Below are 18734 nucleotides of genomic sequence, written 5' to 3' on the forward strand. Positions count from 1 at the left end.
TTTTGGGATACCTGAATTTTAATAGACAAACACCAAGCTACTATACTTTTGATCTCATAACTCAAAGCTTTTTATTTATTGGCCAAATTTAATGGAAATCTTGTTTTACAGAAAAATTCCACTAGAGAAGTTTGTGTGTTAACTTTAATCTTAACATTGAAACAACCCACTGCAGTGAGGACGGTCAATCATAATCTACCAGGAGTACGTTTTTAACTGAGCACTGTACCAGAGCTATAAAAAGTCCCAAAGGAACAAAAGATTCTTTCCTGCCCTCTCAGACAATCTAATCAGACATACGATATAAACGAACAAAAACAAATTAATAAAAATTTACATTAACTATAAAAACTAATTAATATATATATCCAAGGGCTAAATATACATATTAATATTATTACGTATAATATATATTACATAAAATATATATTTTAGGGGACCGGCATGGTGGCTCAGTGGTTAAGTGCACACGTTCCACTTTGGCAGCCTGGGGTTCGCCAGTTCGGATCCTGGGTGCAGACACGGCACCACTTGGCAAGCCATGCTGTGGCAGGCACCCCAGATATAAAGTAGAGGAAGAAGGGCATGGCTGTGAGCTCAGAGCCAGTCTTCCTCAGCAAAAAGAGGAAGATTGGCAGCAGATGTTAGCTCAGGGCTAATCTTCCTCAAAAAAAAAAAATATATATATATATATTTTAGAATATTATATCCTAGTAATGTTAGTTTGGAAAAGCTATTTGAATGCCACAAGTTAGAACAGTGTGGGAAGAAACAGTTGTATATGACAAAGGAAAGGCATTCAGACAGCCATGATACATGGAGTCTGTTAGTACTGATTCAATTTGATGGCCTAAAGAACCTCTGAAAACTATTCAGAAAACCGGTTTAGGTTTTCATCAATTTTTTCCCCAAAGAGGTAGAAGTTTGTATCAATATTTAATACTTAAACTTTTATGAAGGAGCAAGGTTGTATTGTGTTTAGAACAGAATAGCTAGAAATGGGCCAATATCTGAAGATAAAAAATCATTTAAAAATTAAAAATACAACATATAAACAAGCTAGTAAGCCAGACAAAGCAAAATGAAAAGCACTTAAAACACAGGAAAAATAACATTCGCATCATCTCTTTAAAAAACTGTGTCAAAAAACATTTTGCCATAAGAACACTATGTTTAATACCAGAACCCACTTCTTAACTATGAAACTGTTTAAACTATTCACTCTGTTTACTGAACATACTAGTAAACAGGCCATTCTCAGAGCTCGTAAGTCTCTAACAACATATGGCAGATTTATGTGTCAGGAATGCTGTGGGTGGGCCTCTGTCAATACCCGCCTTGATGTGAGACACAGCCAAACCAGCAGGACCAAGTGAACTCACGCAGTTGGCTGGACTGTCTGGAAGGAGGAAATTAATCCATTAGTTTGCTTTTAAATATTGTGTGCTTCTATCACAGCCTCATTTAAAACTAAATACATTTTAAGAAATTGAGATTCAACTATGAAGGAACTTTTAGAATGTGGCCTCAGACAAAACACAGGTCCCTCTGATCTTGCAGGGTGAGAAGGGACAGGCCAACTGATATGGAAACCTCTGATGGGTGAGAAAGTGTTAGAACTCAGAGAGAACAAGATTCCTTGACCTCCAAGTACTGGTGCTAAATTTTATCTGTGACATGATTCAAGTAAAAATAACGGCATTACTATCCTATACACGCATCATGTTCCATAAAGGAAAGCACCAGGTTTATTTTGCTCATTAATACACATCCAGCACTCAGGACAGTATTTATTAAGTGCTAACAAATATTAAGTACTCAATGTTTCCTTTTATTACTAGTAGTACTACTGAAAGTGGCACCTTTTAGGAGCTCAATAAATATTTGTTGAATGAATGAAATTACACATTATGCTCTCTGCTCTTTCCACAATAAATACTCTGGCAAAGAAGGAGTTAAGTGAGCCACAGTAATCACACAATATTAGGACATGTCTAGAACACAAATCTGACACCCTTCAGTTCTCACGTGGACTGAAGCTCAAGTTCACTCTAAACAAAACATGGGCTACACACTCTTACTGTGTATTTCATATTATGGATTCAACATGCAAGCAGTCATTCTGACTTGAGAATTACACCATCAACAAGGCAATCAAGAAAATACTTGTGTCATCACTCCCTCCACGTTAAAAAACAGGTATCATCATTCTGCTCACATAAAGCAAGAGTGTGATGCTGTATTACTATTACTAATCAAGGGAAGATTTCTTTTTTTTTAAGGAAGATTAGCCCTGAGCTAAGATCTGCTGCCAATCCTCCTCTTTTCGCTGAGGAAGACTGGCCCTGCACTAACATCCATGCCCATCTTCCTCTATTTTATATGTGGGACGCCTGCCACAGCATGGCTTGACAAGCAGTCCACATGTCCACACCCAGGATCCGAACCGGCAAACCCCAGGCCACTGAAGTGGAACGTGAGAACTTAATGGCCGCGCTGCCAGGCTGGCCCCTGATTGTTTTAAAATCATTAGTGGATTAATAGTAGAATTTCACTTTAAGCTCACCTTGCATGCTTATTTTTGCTATTCATATTAGCTACACGTGGATGGAGATCAATGGCTATATGAGTTTCCTCTGCTAAGAAAATGTCTGTTTTTAGGAAACCAAAATTAACATCAACTAATTTCGCTGTTCTGGAAATAACCTGCTTCCTTTGCCTATATATAAGCCAAGATTGTACAGGAGGCAATAAATATATTAATTACCCTTTAGCATGGACAGCAGAAGTCTCCAACAGGTAGTTTGATTACAGTGTAATTGGTGATCACAGGCCAGATTTCGTTTCTTTGTGTGTGTGTGAGGAAGACTGGTCCTTAGCTAATGTCTGTTGCCAATCTTCCTCTTTCTGCTTGAGGAAGATTGTCCCTGAGCTAACATCGGTGCCACTTTCCCTCTATTTTGTATGTGGGGTACCGCCACAGCATGGCCTGATGAGCAGTACACAGGCCTGCACCTGGGATCCAAACCCGTGAACCCTGGATCACCAAAGCAGAGTGCTGGAACTTAACCACTGCACCACCAGGCCAGCCCCAAGCCAGGTTTCTCAGCCCAGCTTCTTGGCATTTCAAATCAAGGCGAGAGAGGGAGGCATGGCTGGAAGTCAAAGCTTCATCTTTTCACTGCTATATAGTAACAGATTGTATGAATATACCATACTGTTTTTTGTTGTTGTTTTACCATTCTCCTTCTAATGGACAACTAAGTTATTTCCAATTTTTTGTTACTACATTTTTACAGTAAACATTCTTAAAGATGTCTTCTTATGCCTACGAGCAGAATTTCTTGGGAAAGCACTGTCTTATGGGCTGAACTGATGCCCCCAAAATTCATATGTTAAGTCCTAATCTCCAATACCTCATAATGTGACTGTCTTTGGAGACAGGGTCTTTATAGAGAGAATTAAGTTAAAACGACTGCATTAGGGTGGGCCCTAACCCAATACGACTGACTGGTGTCTTACAGGAAAAACTTCAACACAAAGGGAAGACCACACGAAGACACACGGAGAAGACGGCCATCTGCAAGCCAAGGAGAGAGGCCTCAGAAGAAACCAGCTCTGCCCAAACCTTCATCTCAAGACTGTCTCCAAAACTATGAGAAATTAATTGTTTTAAGCCACTCAATCTGTGGTACTGTCATGGCACCCTAGCAAACCAACACAGTGTTCAGACTGTAGGTTAAAACCGATCAGTGGGTCATGACACGATTTACTGCACTGGGATCATTTTTTTAACTCTCAGTTAAAAACTTTCATTGAGTAGTACAGAATAGAGTATCAGATTGCATTGCATAGTTCAAGGGTAAGCACTAATTTATGAAACTTTTATTTCACTTATATATGTATGTATATATAAAAATTGTAAAGTACATAAAATATACACACATTATGTGTGCATTAGGTTGATACAAAAATGTTATTTCTTAGTAGAGAAAAAATTTTTCATTTTAGGGGCCGGCGCCGTGGCCCAGTGGTTAAGTTCACGCACTCTGCTTTGGCGGCCCAGGGTTTCACCGGTTCGGACCCTGGACATGGACATGGCACTGCTCCTCAGGCCATGCTGAGGCGGCATCCCACGTACCACAACTAGAAGGACCCACAACTAAAATATATACAACTATGTACTGGGGGGCTTTGGGGAGAAAAAGGAAAAATAAAATCTTTAAAAAAAAATTTTTTTCATTTTAACCCACGCTATCATATATACCTAAATACAGACTTGATAGGACAATTATTATGCATATTTCAACTTTTCTAGAAATTGCCAAATTGTTCTCCAAAGCAACTGTATCAATTTACACTAACAGCACCCTTATACAAGTTCCCGTTGCTACATGACATTGTCAACATTTAATACTGTCATATTTTTATAGGCTTCAAACTGGTAAAGATGAAAATAGTACCTCATTGTTTTAACTTGCAATAACTTGAGAACTGGTGAGAACGAGCATATTCATATATTTCTTTTCCAATCTGCGACTTGCCAGTTCCTACCTTTTGCCCATTTTTCTGTTGGATCGGATGCTTGCTTCTCACTTATCTGTGGCGCCTGGTAGTCAGTCTGGCTACTAACCCTTTATCAGTGAGGTGCTGCAAATATCTCCTCAGTCCATGGCTTTTTTTTTCACTTTTGCTGTCGGTTTGTGGTGTCACACTGGGCAGAACATTTCTTATTCAAATAATAGCTTTATCACCTGGCAAACTCCTAATCTAATTTCTGTCTCTATGGATTGCATTCATATAAATGGAATCATACAAGACGGGGACTTTTGCATCTGGCTTTTTACATTAAGCATAATGTTTCTTTCATCCATGTTGCAGCAAGTACCAGAACTTCATTCCTTTTTGTTGCTGAATAATATTCCACGGTATGGACATACCATATTTTGCTTATCTGATATTCATCAGTTGATGCATTTGGATTACTTCTACTTTTGTGTGTGTGTGTGTCTGTGTGCGAGTGAAGAAGATTGTCGCTGAGCTAACATCTGTGCCAACCTTCCTCCATTTTGTATGTGGGATGCCATCACAGCATGGGGTGACGAGTGGTGCGCAGGTCCACGCCTGGGGTCTGAATCTGAGAACCCCAGGCCACCAAAGTGAAGCACATGAACTTAACCACTATGCCACCAGGCTGGCCCCCTTGTTTCTACTTTTTGGCTATCATGAATAATGCTACTGTGAACACTGATGTACCAGTTTTTGTGTCTACATGTTTCACTTCTCTAGGGAGTAGAATTGCTGGGTCATATGGTAACTCTATGATATTTTCGGAATTGTTTTCCCAAGGGACTGATCCCACCAGCAATGTCTGAGGGTTCCAATCTCTCACTGACACTTGTTACTGCCTGGCTTGTTATTTTGGTTATCCTAGTGGGTATGAAGTGGTAGTTCATTGTGGTTTTGATTTGCATTTCTCTAATGACTAATGATGTTGAGCCATCTGTATATCTTCTTTGGAGAAACATCTATTCAAATCTTTTGATCATTTTAAAACTGGGTTGTCTTTTTGTTGTGGAGTTGTAAGAGTAATTTATATATTCCAGATATTCTGTGGGTTGTCTTCACTTTCTTGATGGTGTCCTTTGAAGTACAAAAATTTTTATTTTTGATGAAGTCCAATTTATCTATTTTTCTCTTTGTTTGCTTATACTTTTGGAGTCACATCTATGAACCCATTGCCTAATCAAAGTTCACAAAGATTTATACCTATTTTTTTCCTAAGAACTTTATAGTTCTAACTCTTACACTTAGATCTCTGATCCATTTTGAGTTGATTTCCTGGTATATGGTATGAAGTAGGGATCCCAATTAGTTCTTTTCCATATGGATATCCAGTTGTCCCCACACCCTTGTTGAAAAGGTCATTCTTTCTCCTTCAGTTGTCTTGGCACTCTTGGAGAAAATCAACTGACCATAAACGCAAGGGTTTATTTCTGCTCTTTCAATTATAAGCCATTGATCTACACGTATACCTTATGCCAGCACCACACTGTCTTCATTACTATTATTTTATAATGTGTTTTTGCTTTTGTTTTTTACACATAAACCATCTAATTTAATCTTCATCAAACCCAACAAAGGGGATATACTACGAATGAAGCTATTTTCTGGAGGAGGAAACTGAGGCCCAGAGGGGATGTCAGTTGCCAAGACCACACAGAGGGCAAATACCGCATATAAGGGTTCAGTCACAACTGTGGGGGAGGTCTGTGTTTATTGCAACCCCTTCCCAACAGAGGGCAGTGCGGTGCCCTGTGCCAGCAGAAGAGGCCCTTCGTGCGAACACTCTATACATGGAAGACAAGGGTGTTGGCAGAAAGGTGCCTTTTTCTAATTCACACCCAGGATCTCTATGGGCTAATGGTAGTCCTGATGAAAGAGGCGGAGGCAGGATTTGAACCCAAGACCAGCTGCTAATTTTAGAGCTGGCCTAGCTTCCCAAGGGTACTGTGGGAGCCCAGAAAGGAAGGGTCTTGCTCTGCAGGAACCCCAGCCCGCGTGCCCCTGGCTGTCACTTCTGCATGTGGCCACAGTCGCCCCCGCTGCACATGATGGTGAGCTTGACTCCGGGCAGGTCTGGAGGGCAGCTGCCCTGCACAAGCAAGGCATGGTGCTCCTGCAGGCCATGGCCCTCTCCGGAGCTGAAGCAGCCGGCCTCGAGGACCCTGCTGAGCCACACCTGGCAGCACTTGCGGTTGGCCGAGTTGGGCTTTTAGGGCCTGTGGGTCATTGCGGGCAGAACTTCGCCCTTCAGCTGCGGGCAGCCCGTGGTGGGGCCCAGACTCGGAGGCGGCAAATCGGAGGCCCCTGGCGGTGCACGTGGCTCAGGGTGGCCATGCGGCTTGGGGGGAGAGGGCAGGGGGCGGGGCGGGGCTAGGCCATAACTTAAGGACTTGCTGAGGCCACGAAGAAGGCCGCCTGCAGCGTCTGGACCCTAGGCGGATCCGCAGACACTGTAAGTTTTGAAATCAGGAAGGGTGAATTCTCCAACTGTGTTCTTTGTCAAGACTTTGTCCTGTATATTTCCATATGAATTTTAAGATCAGCTTGTCAATGCCTCCAAAAAAGTCAGGTGGGATTTTGATAGGGGTTGTATTGAATTTGTAGATCAATTGGAGAGTATTTCCATCTTAACAATACTAAATCTTTCAATCCCTGGACAATGAGTGTCTTTGCATTTACTTAGATCTTCTTTGTTTTGTAGTTTTCAGTGTACAAGTCTTGGACTTTTTCTGTTAATTTTTTCCCTGAACATTTTAATCTTTTTGATGCTGTTGTGTACAGAAGTTTTAAACAATCAAATTTATCAATCTTTACTTTGTAATTTGTGCTTTGGTGGTTTTAGGAAAATCACTCTAAGGTCATAAATATTTTCTCCTATATGCTAGAGTTTTAAATTTTTTGGTTTTCCCATTTGAATATTTAACAACCTGGAATTGATTTTATAGAATGGTGTGAGATGGGGATATATTTTTTCTTTTTTTTTTCCCACATGGAAAACCATTTGTATCAGCCCCACTTAATAAAAAAGCAACCCGTTAACCACTGATTTGAAACGCCACCACTATTATCTATCAAATTCCATATTCACAGTGTGCTTTTGCTACGTTTTCTATTCTGTTCCGTTTCTCTCCTGTTTCATCAAAATCATGCTGGCTAAATTACTAGAGTTTTATGGTAAGTCTTACTATCTAATAAAGGTGATTCCTCCTACCTAATTTTTCTTCAAAACTGCCTTGGCTCTTCTTGGCCCTTTGCTTTGAAAAAATGTCTATTTCAGTGAATTTCAGAATCAATTGGTCAAGAAAGAATGAGAAAAGGAGGGAGGGAAAGAAAGAGACAGAAAAGAAGAAAAACATTTAGACGGTAGGATTTTAACAGGAACTGCATTGCCTTTAGGATAATTTTGAGGAAAATGAAATTTGTACCACATTGTCACCAGTGAATTTTGGGAACCCAAGATGATTCTGTGTAACATGACATTGCTTGAGGTATTGGTGGTATTCATTTAAAGATGAGGTTTGGATTGCTTAAGTTGTGATCAATTGCACTTTAGAAATCAGCAAAGTTTTCAAAATATTTCTAAAGCCTCCTTTAAATTTATTTTATAGAATGATATTCTGATTAGAATTTAATACATATATATACTTTTTGAGCGAGCAATCTCATTTCTAGGAACTTATCCTTATAAAAAAATATGTACAAAGTGTTTACATATTGGAAATACCGGAAAAGCATAAACATTATGCATGAAAATTAGCTAAATAAAATACACTATCTATCATATTATGGAATTTATGCACCCTTTAAAAGAATATTTGTCTATAGTGACTGATGATAGAATATATTGATATTAAGTGAAGAAAAGGTAAAATATATGTAGCATGACTTCTTTTATGTAAAATTATACCCCCACCATCTCATTTACATATATATATATTTATGTCTGGGAGGATATACTTCAAAATGTTACAGTGGTCACTTTTTTTTTCCTGAGGAAGATTCACCCTAAACTAACATCTGTGCCCATCTTCCTCTATCTTGTATATGGGTTGCGGCCACACCATGGCCGTCAACAAGTGATGTCGGTCTGCACCAAACCCAGGCCATTGAAGTGGACTGTGCCAAACTTAACCACTCGGCCATGGGGCTGGCCCTACAGTGGTTACTTCTGTGTTATAAAATTTCAGGAGATATTTATTTTCTTTATACTGTAATGTGTTCATTTATAGTGTTTTTCCAACTCTTATAATATGTAAAGTATGTTTACTTTACAAGAGAAACACTACATATGACTATTTTAAATTTTATTGAAAATATACCAATATTGAAGAAATAATTGTTTTTACAACTAAAAAAATGTACAACTTTTCAGGTATGTAAACTCCAATAAGGAGTATACTATAGGTGCTGTTCTACGTAAGGGCAAATTCTCCCCACTGAAATTTTAAATCCCCATGAGAGAGGGTTGCTGGGTTCATTTTGGTCCAGGTGCCTCCCCCTGTGTCAGTCACTCATGTGCCAGGAAATATGGTCACACTGCACAGATGTGACCACCAAGGACCCACCTCTGTGTATCTGGGAGTATCCCCAGAGAAGGGAAATTGACATGACCCGGGCTGCCTCTCCAGTTGGTGTCCCCTAGAAGACCAGGGTGGAGAGCTCGGAAGGGCAGAGCAGAGGGCTCGGTGTTCCAGACACAGAATACGTTAGAGGTGGAGGAGAGCTCAGATGAAGATGGAGATTTGTGGCAGAGCTGCGCTTGTAGTCAAATCTCTATTATATCATCAGTTATAACATAATTCTTTTTTTTCTTAAAGATTAGCACCTGAGGGGCTGGCCCCGTGGCCGAGTGGTTAAGATCGCGCGCTCCACTGCAGGCGGCCCAGTGTTTCGTTGGTTCAAATCCTGGGTGCAGACATGGCACTGCTCATCAAACCACACTCAGGCAGTGTCCCACATGCCACAACTAGAAGGACCCACAACGAAGAATATACAACTATGTACCAGGGGGCTTTGGGGAGAAAAAGGAAAAAAATAATAATAAAAAAAGATTAGCACCTGAGCTAACATCTGTTGCCAATCTTCTTTTCTTTCTTTCCTTCTTTCTTTCTTCTTCTTCTTCCCAAAGCCCCCCTGGTACGTAGTTGTATATTCTAGTTGTGAGTGCCTCTGGCTGTGCTATGTGGGACACTGCCTCAGCATGGCCTGATGAGCAGTGCCATGTCCACACCCAGGATCCAAACCAGCAAAACCCTGGGCTGCTGAAGCAGAGTGCGTGAACTTAACCACTCGGCCATGGGGCCAGCCCCTGTAACGGGATTCTCATCTAGAGATAGCAAAGTGCTACAGAGGAGAGGTGGGTGGTAAGTGAGAACGGTAATGAACATCACTACCAGAGTGCACCAGATGCCACTGAACTGAAATGTTCCAGTGCATAGATACTTGGAGGTCTCCATTTCTTAGTTCTCAATAGGCCAACAGTCATGTCAAAATATAAATTTGTTTACAGCTACGTTTGGAAACATTTTTCAGTCCATTCCGTATGAGACACTTAACAAAAATTACGTAATGTATCCTGATTGCAAGAAACAATGTGGACTTTCTACTTTTCAAAATGTTCCTGCCAAATAAAAAAAAAGGAAACTTCTGGAAATATATGTTCAGAGCGCAGCATAGCTTGTGTGACAAGTAAGCAAAGCTCCAAATATTTTCTCTAGTATGTGTGGTATGCAGTAGGGAGAGGCTAGTACATTTCAGTAAAATTCCAAGAAAATACCAACCTCTATAAGCAACTCTCAAGAGATGAAATCTATTGTCATCCTTAATATCTAATTTACATTCCTCAAAAGTTACCAGTAAGTTCTGAATTGTCAAATCCAGTGGCATAATAGAGAGAGACAAACTTGAATACAACGCAGGCTCTATTAACTTACTGAGCCAATTGTTTAAATGGTCTGGAATTCAGTCTTTTTAATTGAAAAATGAGGATAATATTTACCTAGCAGAGGCCCTTGTGAAGATTAGATAGGTAAAGAAGCTAGGAGAGGGCTTGGTCACAGTAAATGGTACTTGTTACTATTGTATTATCCTTGGTTTCTCACCACCAAGATGCTGCTTACCCCTCCTTAATAAAAAAGCCTCCATGTTGTTGGGCTTTCTCACACCACCTCCTAAGGCTTCTGTTCTTTTACAATCAACCTTCTTCAGCGGAGGGGGTGTGTGTGTGTATGTGTGTGTCTTCCACCAGGAAAATGATGAGTCTCCAATATTACATCCTTGGTGCCTCCTCTCCTTGCTCAATGCCCTCCTCTTCTATCTACTTCACCAACTTTCATGGCTTCAACTACCACCCATTCATTCCTTCAACTAAGATTTTCTGAGTTCCTATTACATACCAGGCACAAGGCAAGTAGTAAAATCTCAGATGTTTGCTGAAGGGGCTTACTAATTAGGCAACGGAAGGCTTATTTGGAGTAATTCAAAACCATCACATTTGACAAGTCAGTTCTTTATCTGTACAATATTTTCTAAATCTTTCCAGATTAGAAAAATTGTTAAATAGTTTCCTCAACCTCAATATGTTACTGGGAGTAATGCTGATCACTCACAGTCTCATGACAACTACATATTTCACTGTACTTAGGAACTTTCAGAAAGTGGCAGGGGCTGGCTCGTGGCGTAGTGGTTAAGTCCATGCACTCTGCTTCAGCAGCCTGGGGTTTGCCTGTTCAGATCCCAGGCATGGACCTACACACCGCTTGTTAAGCCATGCTGTGACAGGCATCCCACATATAAAACAGAGGAAGATGGGCACAGAGGTTAGCTCAGGACTAATCTTTCTCAAAAAAAAAAAAAAAGAAAGAAAGAAAGAAGAAAGGGGCAGAATGATTTACAACAGACCACCTTAAAAAATGAACTCCCAACCCAGGAGTTATCCCAATCCTTTTGGGTCCTACAGTATACATGTTTTACTTCTACAACCAGAAGCAAAAATTATTTTAGAACAAAAGGAAAAATACACCCTAACCCTCCAAATGGGTCTTGAAGGTAGTCTTAAAGACAACAAATGTAAGATAAATTTTCTGAGAATAAGTGGGTCAGGAGCAAAGGGTTAACTTGCTTAATCAGTCACAAATTATATTATAGCAGCCTTCTTAGAAACTATTCAGAAGGCAACTGACTTTTGAGGCCACAAACCGCGTGCTTAAGCAAGGAAGTCACACCCACTCAGAATGCAAACGCAGCCTCTACCTGTCCCTCTCAATTGCCTATTCTGCCAATAAACACTGCTCCTTTCTTTCAAAAGCTGAATCTAAGTGAATCTCTACCAACTGACTATCTTGCTCAGAGCACTACCAAGTTTCTAGGGCACCTGGGCCGACCTTAAAAAGCAGGCAAGTCTGCCATCCCTAAAATATGCAAATTCTGAAATACTATCTCAAGAATACAGAGGTTTATATAGTAAATATTGGTCTCACTTCCCAAGAACTTTTATTAAAGAGAATTCCTGAGTACTTCAAATGACTCTGGAATCTTTCAGATCCAGCTAGTAAGAAGCAAAATGTTCTTGCCCTTAGAACAAAAAGCATTTGAAACAAAAATCTAGTGCAACAAGTTGTAAATAGTTACGAGACTATTTTTGCAAAGCCTTGAGGTCTCGGGGTGTCTTGTTAGGCCTGAGAAACCCGAACAGGTTACTAGTCATTCTAGCTTCTCCTCCTGTTCCTGTCTCATAACCAACTTCTCCTGGCACAGTTACTGTTTCCTTCAGTGGAAACAAAAGCTGGGAGCTATTTAGGAAACCACCCTTCACTGGTTATTCCTTTGCCTCCTCCTCAGTTTAAGTGGCAGGATCAGCACTTTGTTCTTTCTAATTCTGCTTGTATTATTATTTAAATAAGAACATAACCTGTGCCCCAATTCCTCCTACGAGATAGAATCTTATTTATTCTGGCAGCTAAAAGGCTGCCATCCTTCTAATATCTCATTAAAACTATTCCTAAAGGGGATAAAGTCAGGTTCAAAACTGTCTCAAAGGCATTTTTTTTCCTTCCAAACTTAACTAATTAAGGAAGGTAAAATATGTGTCCAAATGTCAAAAGGTCTATAAAGAAATGGAAGATCTAAAAAAACGTGCCGTTGACAAAGAGCTTTAAAAATAAGAACAAACAGTATTATATTTCAGGTGCAACCAAAATATGGCGTTTATTTAATCAAACATTAAATCCACAGTAAGAAACTCTCGGTAATTAAAATCACTGAATACTGCAACACGCTGCTGAGAAAATTTCCTGCAAGTCCCCTAGAAGTCTTTAAAAGTAGGACAGAATCATCTATCAAGATTAGTTTTAATAAAATCCTACAAAGAGATAAAGGGATTGAATGACATAAACCCCTAAAGGTTCCTTCCAGCTCTAATTCTGCCAAAGCTCCCAATTCTAACTCTTTTAGTTTCCCTAATACTGACTGCCACCCTTTACCTCAAATAAAGGCTGATCCTCCTCTCACGCCTCTGAACGGCAGGCAGAAAAAGCTACTGCTTCACTGCTACTCTTCCTTGTGAAAACTCTGCGTCTACTGTCATCACTAAAACCAGTAATGTCTACATCCATGAGGATGGCTACTGTCAAGCAAAAAACCCAATACTCCTGTGATGCTTCTCCTTGACTCACACAACACAACACTTCTGACACCAGATGTGGGGGTTTGTTCAACACCACCAAGCAATACTGTGACATCGGCTGGGTGTTCTATAATTTAACTCAATTCTAACACTATGTACCTGGACATAGCATTAGATCCCACAGGTTAAGGGTTCGGTGCCACAAGACTGCCCTCCACCTCCAACTTCAGATGCCAAGTGCAAGTCTAAGCTGTCACCTGTGCTTCTGCCATGTCAGTTATAAATTGGAGTTTCCCACAACGCCCTCCGCCAGTATGATTAATTTGCTAGAGTGGCTCACAGAACTCAGGAAAACTGTTCAGTGTTTACCAGTTTATTACAAAAGGACATGATAGAGGATCTAGAAGAACATTCAGAAGGAAGAGATGTGTAGGGCAAGGTATGTGGGAGAGGGCACACCACTCTCCCAGCAACCTCCACGTGTTCAGCAACCTGGAAGCTACCCAAACCCCATACTTCTGGATTTTTATGGAGGCTTCATCACGTAGGCATGATCAATCATTAACTCCATTTCCAGCCCCTCTCCCCACCTGGAGAATGGGGGGCGGGGCTGAGAATTCCAAGCTTCTAATCATGGCTTGGTCTTTCTGGTGACCAGCCCCCATCAGGAGCCCACCAAGGGTCACCTCATTAGAACAAAAGACACTGCTATCACCCACGAAATTCCAAGGGATTTAGAAACTCTGTGTCAGGAACCAGAGTCAAAGACCAAATATCAGGGGGCCAGCCATGGGGCCAAGTGGTTAAGTTCGCACACTCCGCTTTGGGAGCCCAGGGTTTCGCCAGTTTGGATCCCGGGCATAGACAAAGCACAGCTTGTTGAGACATGCTGAGGCGGCGTCCCACAGACCACAACCAGGGGGACCTACAACTAGAATATACGACTATGTACTGGGGGGCTTTGGGGAGAAGAAGAAGAAAAAAAAAAGAAGATTGGCAACAGATGTTAGCTCAGGTGCCAATCTTTAAAAAAAAAAAATATAGAGATATATATAAACTCAAATACTAGAACAAAAGATGGTCCTAGTGTTCTTATCACTTAGGAAATTACACAGGTTTTAAGAGCTCTGTGCCAGGAAGAGAGACAGCAGAGACATATATATGTACTTTTTTTCTATTATCTCACAGCTACTATGAAAAAAACAAGTGTTGGTGAGGATATGGAGAAATTGGAACCCTTGTGCACTGTCGATGGGAATGTAAAATGGTACAGCTGCTGTGGAAAACAGTATGGTGGTGCCGCAAAAAATTAAATGTAGAATTACCATGTGATCCAGCAATTCCACTTCTGGACGCATACCCAAAAGAATCGAAAGCAGAGTCTCAAAGAGATTTGTACACCCGTGTACACAGCAGCATTATTCACAACAGCTAAGACACAGAAGCAACCCGAGCGTCCTCTGACAGATGAAGAGCTAAGCAAAATACGGTCCACACAGACAATGCAATATTATTCAGCCTTAAAAAGGAAGGAAATTCGGATACATGCTCCAACCCGGACTAACCATGAGGACATTACGCTAAGTAAAATAAGCCAGTTACAAGATGACAAATACTGCGAGATTCCACCTACAGGAGGCACAGCAGTCAAATTCACAGAGACACAAAGCAGAGGGTGGTTGCCAGAGATGGGAGGAGGGGAGAATGGGGAATTGCTGTTTAATGAGTACAGAGTTTCAGTTTTACAAGATGAAAAGAATTCTGGAGCTGGATGGTGGTGATGATTGCACGACATTATGAATGAATTTAATACCCCTGAATTGTACACTTAAACATGGCTAGAGTGGTAAATTTTATGTTATGTGTATTTTACCACAATAAAAAAAAAAAACCTTGGGAAAAAAACCCCAGAAAACAAAAACAAACCATAATGTCTGATTGCTTCATAGGCCCCTCCTACCACAGGATCTGTTTACTGGAACTCTGAACCCAAATCTAACAACTTGGTGGCAAGCATATACATTCCTTCCCTCAGACACAGAAACACAGACTCTTGAGAATGTAAAGGAATGTTAGAAGTTTCTAACTGCTCTCCTGTTCATTAAAAGACAAATGTTGGGATATGTGAGGAAATGAACTTCCACCTTGGGTTTAAAAACCATGTTATACTCTAAACTTGTATTTTAGTAAAAGCATGACGTACACCTGTGCCTTAACATCTTATGTCTATTTTTATGGCATAATTGGCAACATTTCCCCCAGAATCTGGGGACAAATAAATAGGGGTTGGAGCACTGGCACATAGCTTTAATTAAAGCAAAAACAACTTTAGAAAATACTTTGAAGGGGCCGGCCCCGTGGCTGAGCAGTTTAAGTTAGCGCCCGCTGCTTCGGTGGCCCAGGGCTTCCTGATTCAGGTCCTAGCACAGACCTGGCACCGCTCAACAAGCCATGCTGAGGCGGCGTCCCACATGGCACAGCCAGAAGAACACACAACCAGAACATACAACTATCTACTGGGGGGTGAGGCTTTGGGGAGAAGAAGAAAAAGAAAAAATATATATATTTCTAAGATACTCTTGCTGTCATGAAGTTACCAAAAATCTTGCTTTTGCTTAAGAAAAAAGGAAAGAAAAAAAACCCTCACAGACAATATTCCTCATATCAGTGTAGAAAGCTACATACCTGAAGCCTTTGTTTTCAAAAGACTTGTGGGAAATGGTTTTCTAGAAGGGATACTGCAGCCCTAAACATTCTTTAGGGCATTCCACTAGACCATTCTTCCAAACGACACCAGAGTGCCTTGAGTGGAACCTTTCACTAAAATCTACCTGAAAAAGTCAGCCAGATGTGAGAGTCATACAGGTTTTTAAATTTCAGCTTATCAATTTGATATTTCTGCAGCTTATTAGTCCGCAATCTCTGAAGAAATCTACCTACAAAGACTAAATTGGTTAGGGATTGTGGGAGGGAGGAATTTGGTTTACTACTAAACCAGAACAGAACTCCTACATTATGTCAAGTGAAAAGAGCACCTAAGACACCAAGCATCTCTTAAGTGTGAACACCCTTGACTTCCTCTTCTCTCTTAAAAATCAAAACCCACTCGGGGCTGGCCCCGTGGCCAAGTGGTTAAATTCGCGCGCTTCGCTGCAGGCGGCACAGTGTTTCGTTGGTTCGAATCCTGGGCGCGGACATGGCACTGCTCATCAGACCACGCTGAGGCAGCGGCCCACATGCCACAACTAGAAGAACCCACAATGAAGAATACACAACTATGTACTGGGGGGCTTTGGGGAGAAAAAGAAAAAAAAAATTAAAAAAAAATCAAAACCCACTCATATGCCTCCAACATATGTTCTGACTCCTCCCCATTAGGTGTCCCTGTTACATTCTATACCACAACAATTTTGTCATATTAGCCATTTACATTGCTAGGAAAACAACTTTTTCCCCAGCTTACAATGAGCTGATTCTCACCATTTCCTCTCTCTCACAATTATTTCTTTAAAAATGAAAACAAACCTTTTGAATCTGCGTTCTAGTATGTTGCCTTATGCCTTACAACTTCAGGGGAGGTCAAATCTCTTAGTTTTCTTCCTCCCAACTCTCATAGTCTTAATAGTTTAACATGACCTGGAACAACGTTTTATCTTCTGTTTCACACCAAACAGTAAGAGGCCTCTCTCTTACTGTAAGAGGCTGCCAGGGATTTATATTAAAGCCAAATTAAATCACCATCCTATAAAAACTGGAACACACTCCTGCTAAGAGGAACAGATGACTTTTCAAACAAATGTTTTCAACATCTGAACAAGATGTAGAACAAACATTAAAGTAAACTGCAAACAGCACACCACTCTCTTCCAGCAACACTGATCTTGCATCTTTTAAACCAGCTCATCTTCAAAAACACATTTCAGCAGAATATGTCAACCCAGACAAATGAAAGGTTGATAATAATTATTGTCTTGAATTCAGAACTTTTCCAAATATTTTAGAACTGCCAGGACTCGGGTGGTGACTCAGCCTGGGCTAATTAACAAAGAGACTCATCACAAGTCACCACCAGATTAAACAATCCCCTTGTGTGACAGCACTCTTGCTCAAGGGGTCAAAGGGGCCACCTCACTCAACCTGAGCCCGGGAAGGGGGTCTCATCACGGGCGGCGTAAGAGCATAAGGCTTCTGAGGCACCAGACGGGATTCAGCGCCAGATCCGTGGTCCAAGGTCTGGCTCGGCGAGGGGGTAGGTACGCGGTAGGGAGAGACCAGGTGTGTTTCCACCTGGGACCACCTCCTAACTTTCTTTGCCTCGGGAGGACCCCAAGGGTGGCTCTCCCTGAACGGGTTCAGGGCTCTAAGAGGAAGCAACCACCCCGAGGGCATGAGGAGGGAGGCTGGGGAGAGAGAACCAAGAGACTGTGAATGTGTCCCCCCGGGCTCCGAGAAGTCACTCCCCTCCCGTGGGGGGCGGCCCGCACTTCTGGCCGGATCGGGTAGAGGAAGGTACCCGAGCCTGGAGCAGAGCCAACCCTCCGGGGGGCGGTGGGGGAGCCCCTCCCGGCTCGGGGCAGGCCGGGTCAGCCCCAGGACCCTGCCGCCCGCGCCCCGGGGCCGCGACCGTCCCCGCCGACGGACACCGCGCCCCGCCCGGCCGCCCCCTCCGCCGGCTCCAGCTCGCGGGGTCCCGCCGGGCCGCCCGGTCCCACCGTACCTGGCCGGCGGCGGCGGCGCTGCTCCTCACGTAGCCGTTCCGCACCTCCCCGTTCGCCACGCAGCCGTTCGCCCGCAGCGGGCGGCGGCAGCAGCAGCCTCCGGGCCCCGGCCGCATCGTCCCGGCGGCCGCAGGCGCGAGGCAGGATCTGCAGGCGGCTGCCCAGGCGGCGGCGGCGGCTCCAAGTCCCGCTTCTCACCCCACCCACCTCCCCGAAACCGGAAATGGCCGCACGCCGCCGCCGATTCCCGGCCTGGCGGTCACGCAGGGGGCGGGGCCCACTCCCTTGGACGCCGCTCGCCAGACGCCCTGCCGCCCGGGAAAGACAGGGCTGGGGGGGGGGGGGGGGCGAGGGGGAGGGGCCGTGAGGCTGGGGACCGCTGGCCAATCCAGAGGAGGAGGAGGCGGGCCCCATGCTACTCCTGGCCAATCACGGGCGAGAGGAGAGCGGCTCGCCGGGGTCGGGGGCGGTTTCTGGAGGGACTCGTGGGCCTGACACCCAATTGGAGGCCCAAGTCGGGTCGTGGGTAGGGTTAGGCCACTTGGTCCACCCTGGCGCGGGGCCCAGGAAGAAGTAGCCAATTAGAGAGTGAGGACGGAAAGCGGGCTGAGCCCGAGTCTCCAGAGCGGGAGACCCGGGTCGTTCGGGCAAGTGGCGCCCTCTCTGCCTTTGCCTCCGGGGAGGTTCTCGGGTTTGAATGCCAGCCCAAGACAAGACTCTTTATTTGATAAGCTAATTTCCCTGTGGGTGTCGATAGAATAGCCTTTTTGACATTCTCTTACCATTCTTCAATATGTACCGTACATTAATACATTTCTTTTTTTTTT

The 18734-nt window shown here is 42.7% G+C and overlaps 1 protein-coding gene across 1 annotated transcript in view; it reads right to left on the reverse strand.

Moving 5' to 3' along the window:
* The window catches only part of SPTLC2 (serine palmitoyltransferase long chain base subunit 2), a 99844-nt gene extending 81732 nt beyond the window's left edge, over positions 1–18112 (reverse strand). The window contains exon 1 of the mRNA XM_046647329.1: positions 17907–18112. Coding sequence (XP_046503285.1) covers positions 17907–18023 — 117 coding nt within the window. The 5' untranslated portion in view covers positions 18024–18112. The remainder of the gene's footprint in view (positions 1–17906) is intronic.
* Positions 18113–18734: the final 622 nt, after the last annotated feature.

The sequence above is a fragment of the Equus quagga genome, chromosome 20 (genome assembly GCF_021613505.1).
Source record: "Equus quagga isolate Etosha38 chromosome 20, UCLA_HA_Equagga_1.0, whole genome shotgun sequence".
In the NCBI taxonomy this organism is placed as follows: domain Eukaryota; kingdom Metazoa; phylum Chordata; class Mammalia; order Perissodactyla; family Equidae; genus Equus; species Equus quagga.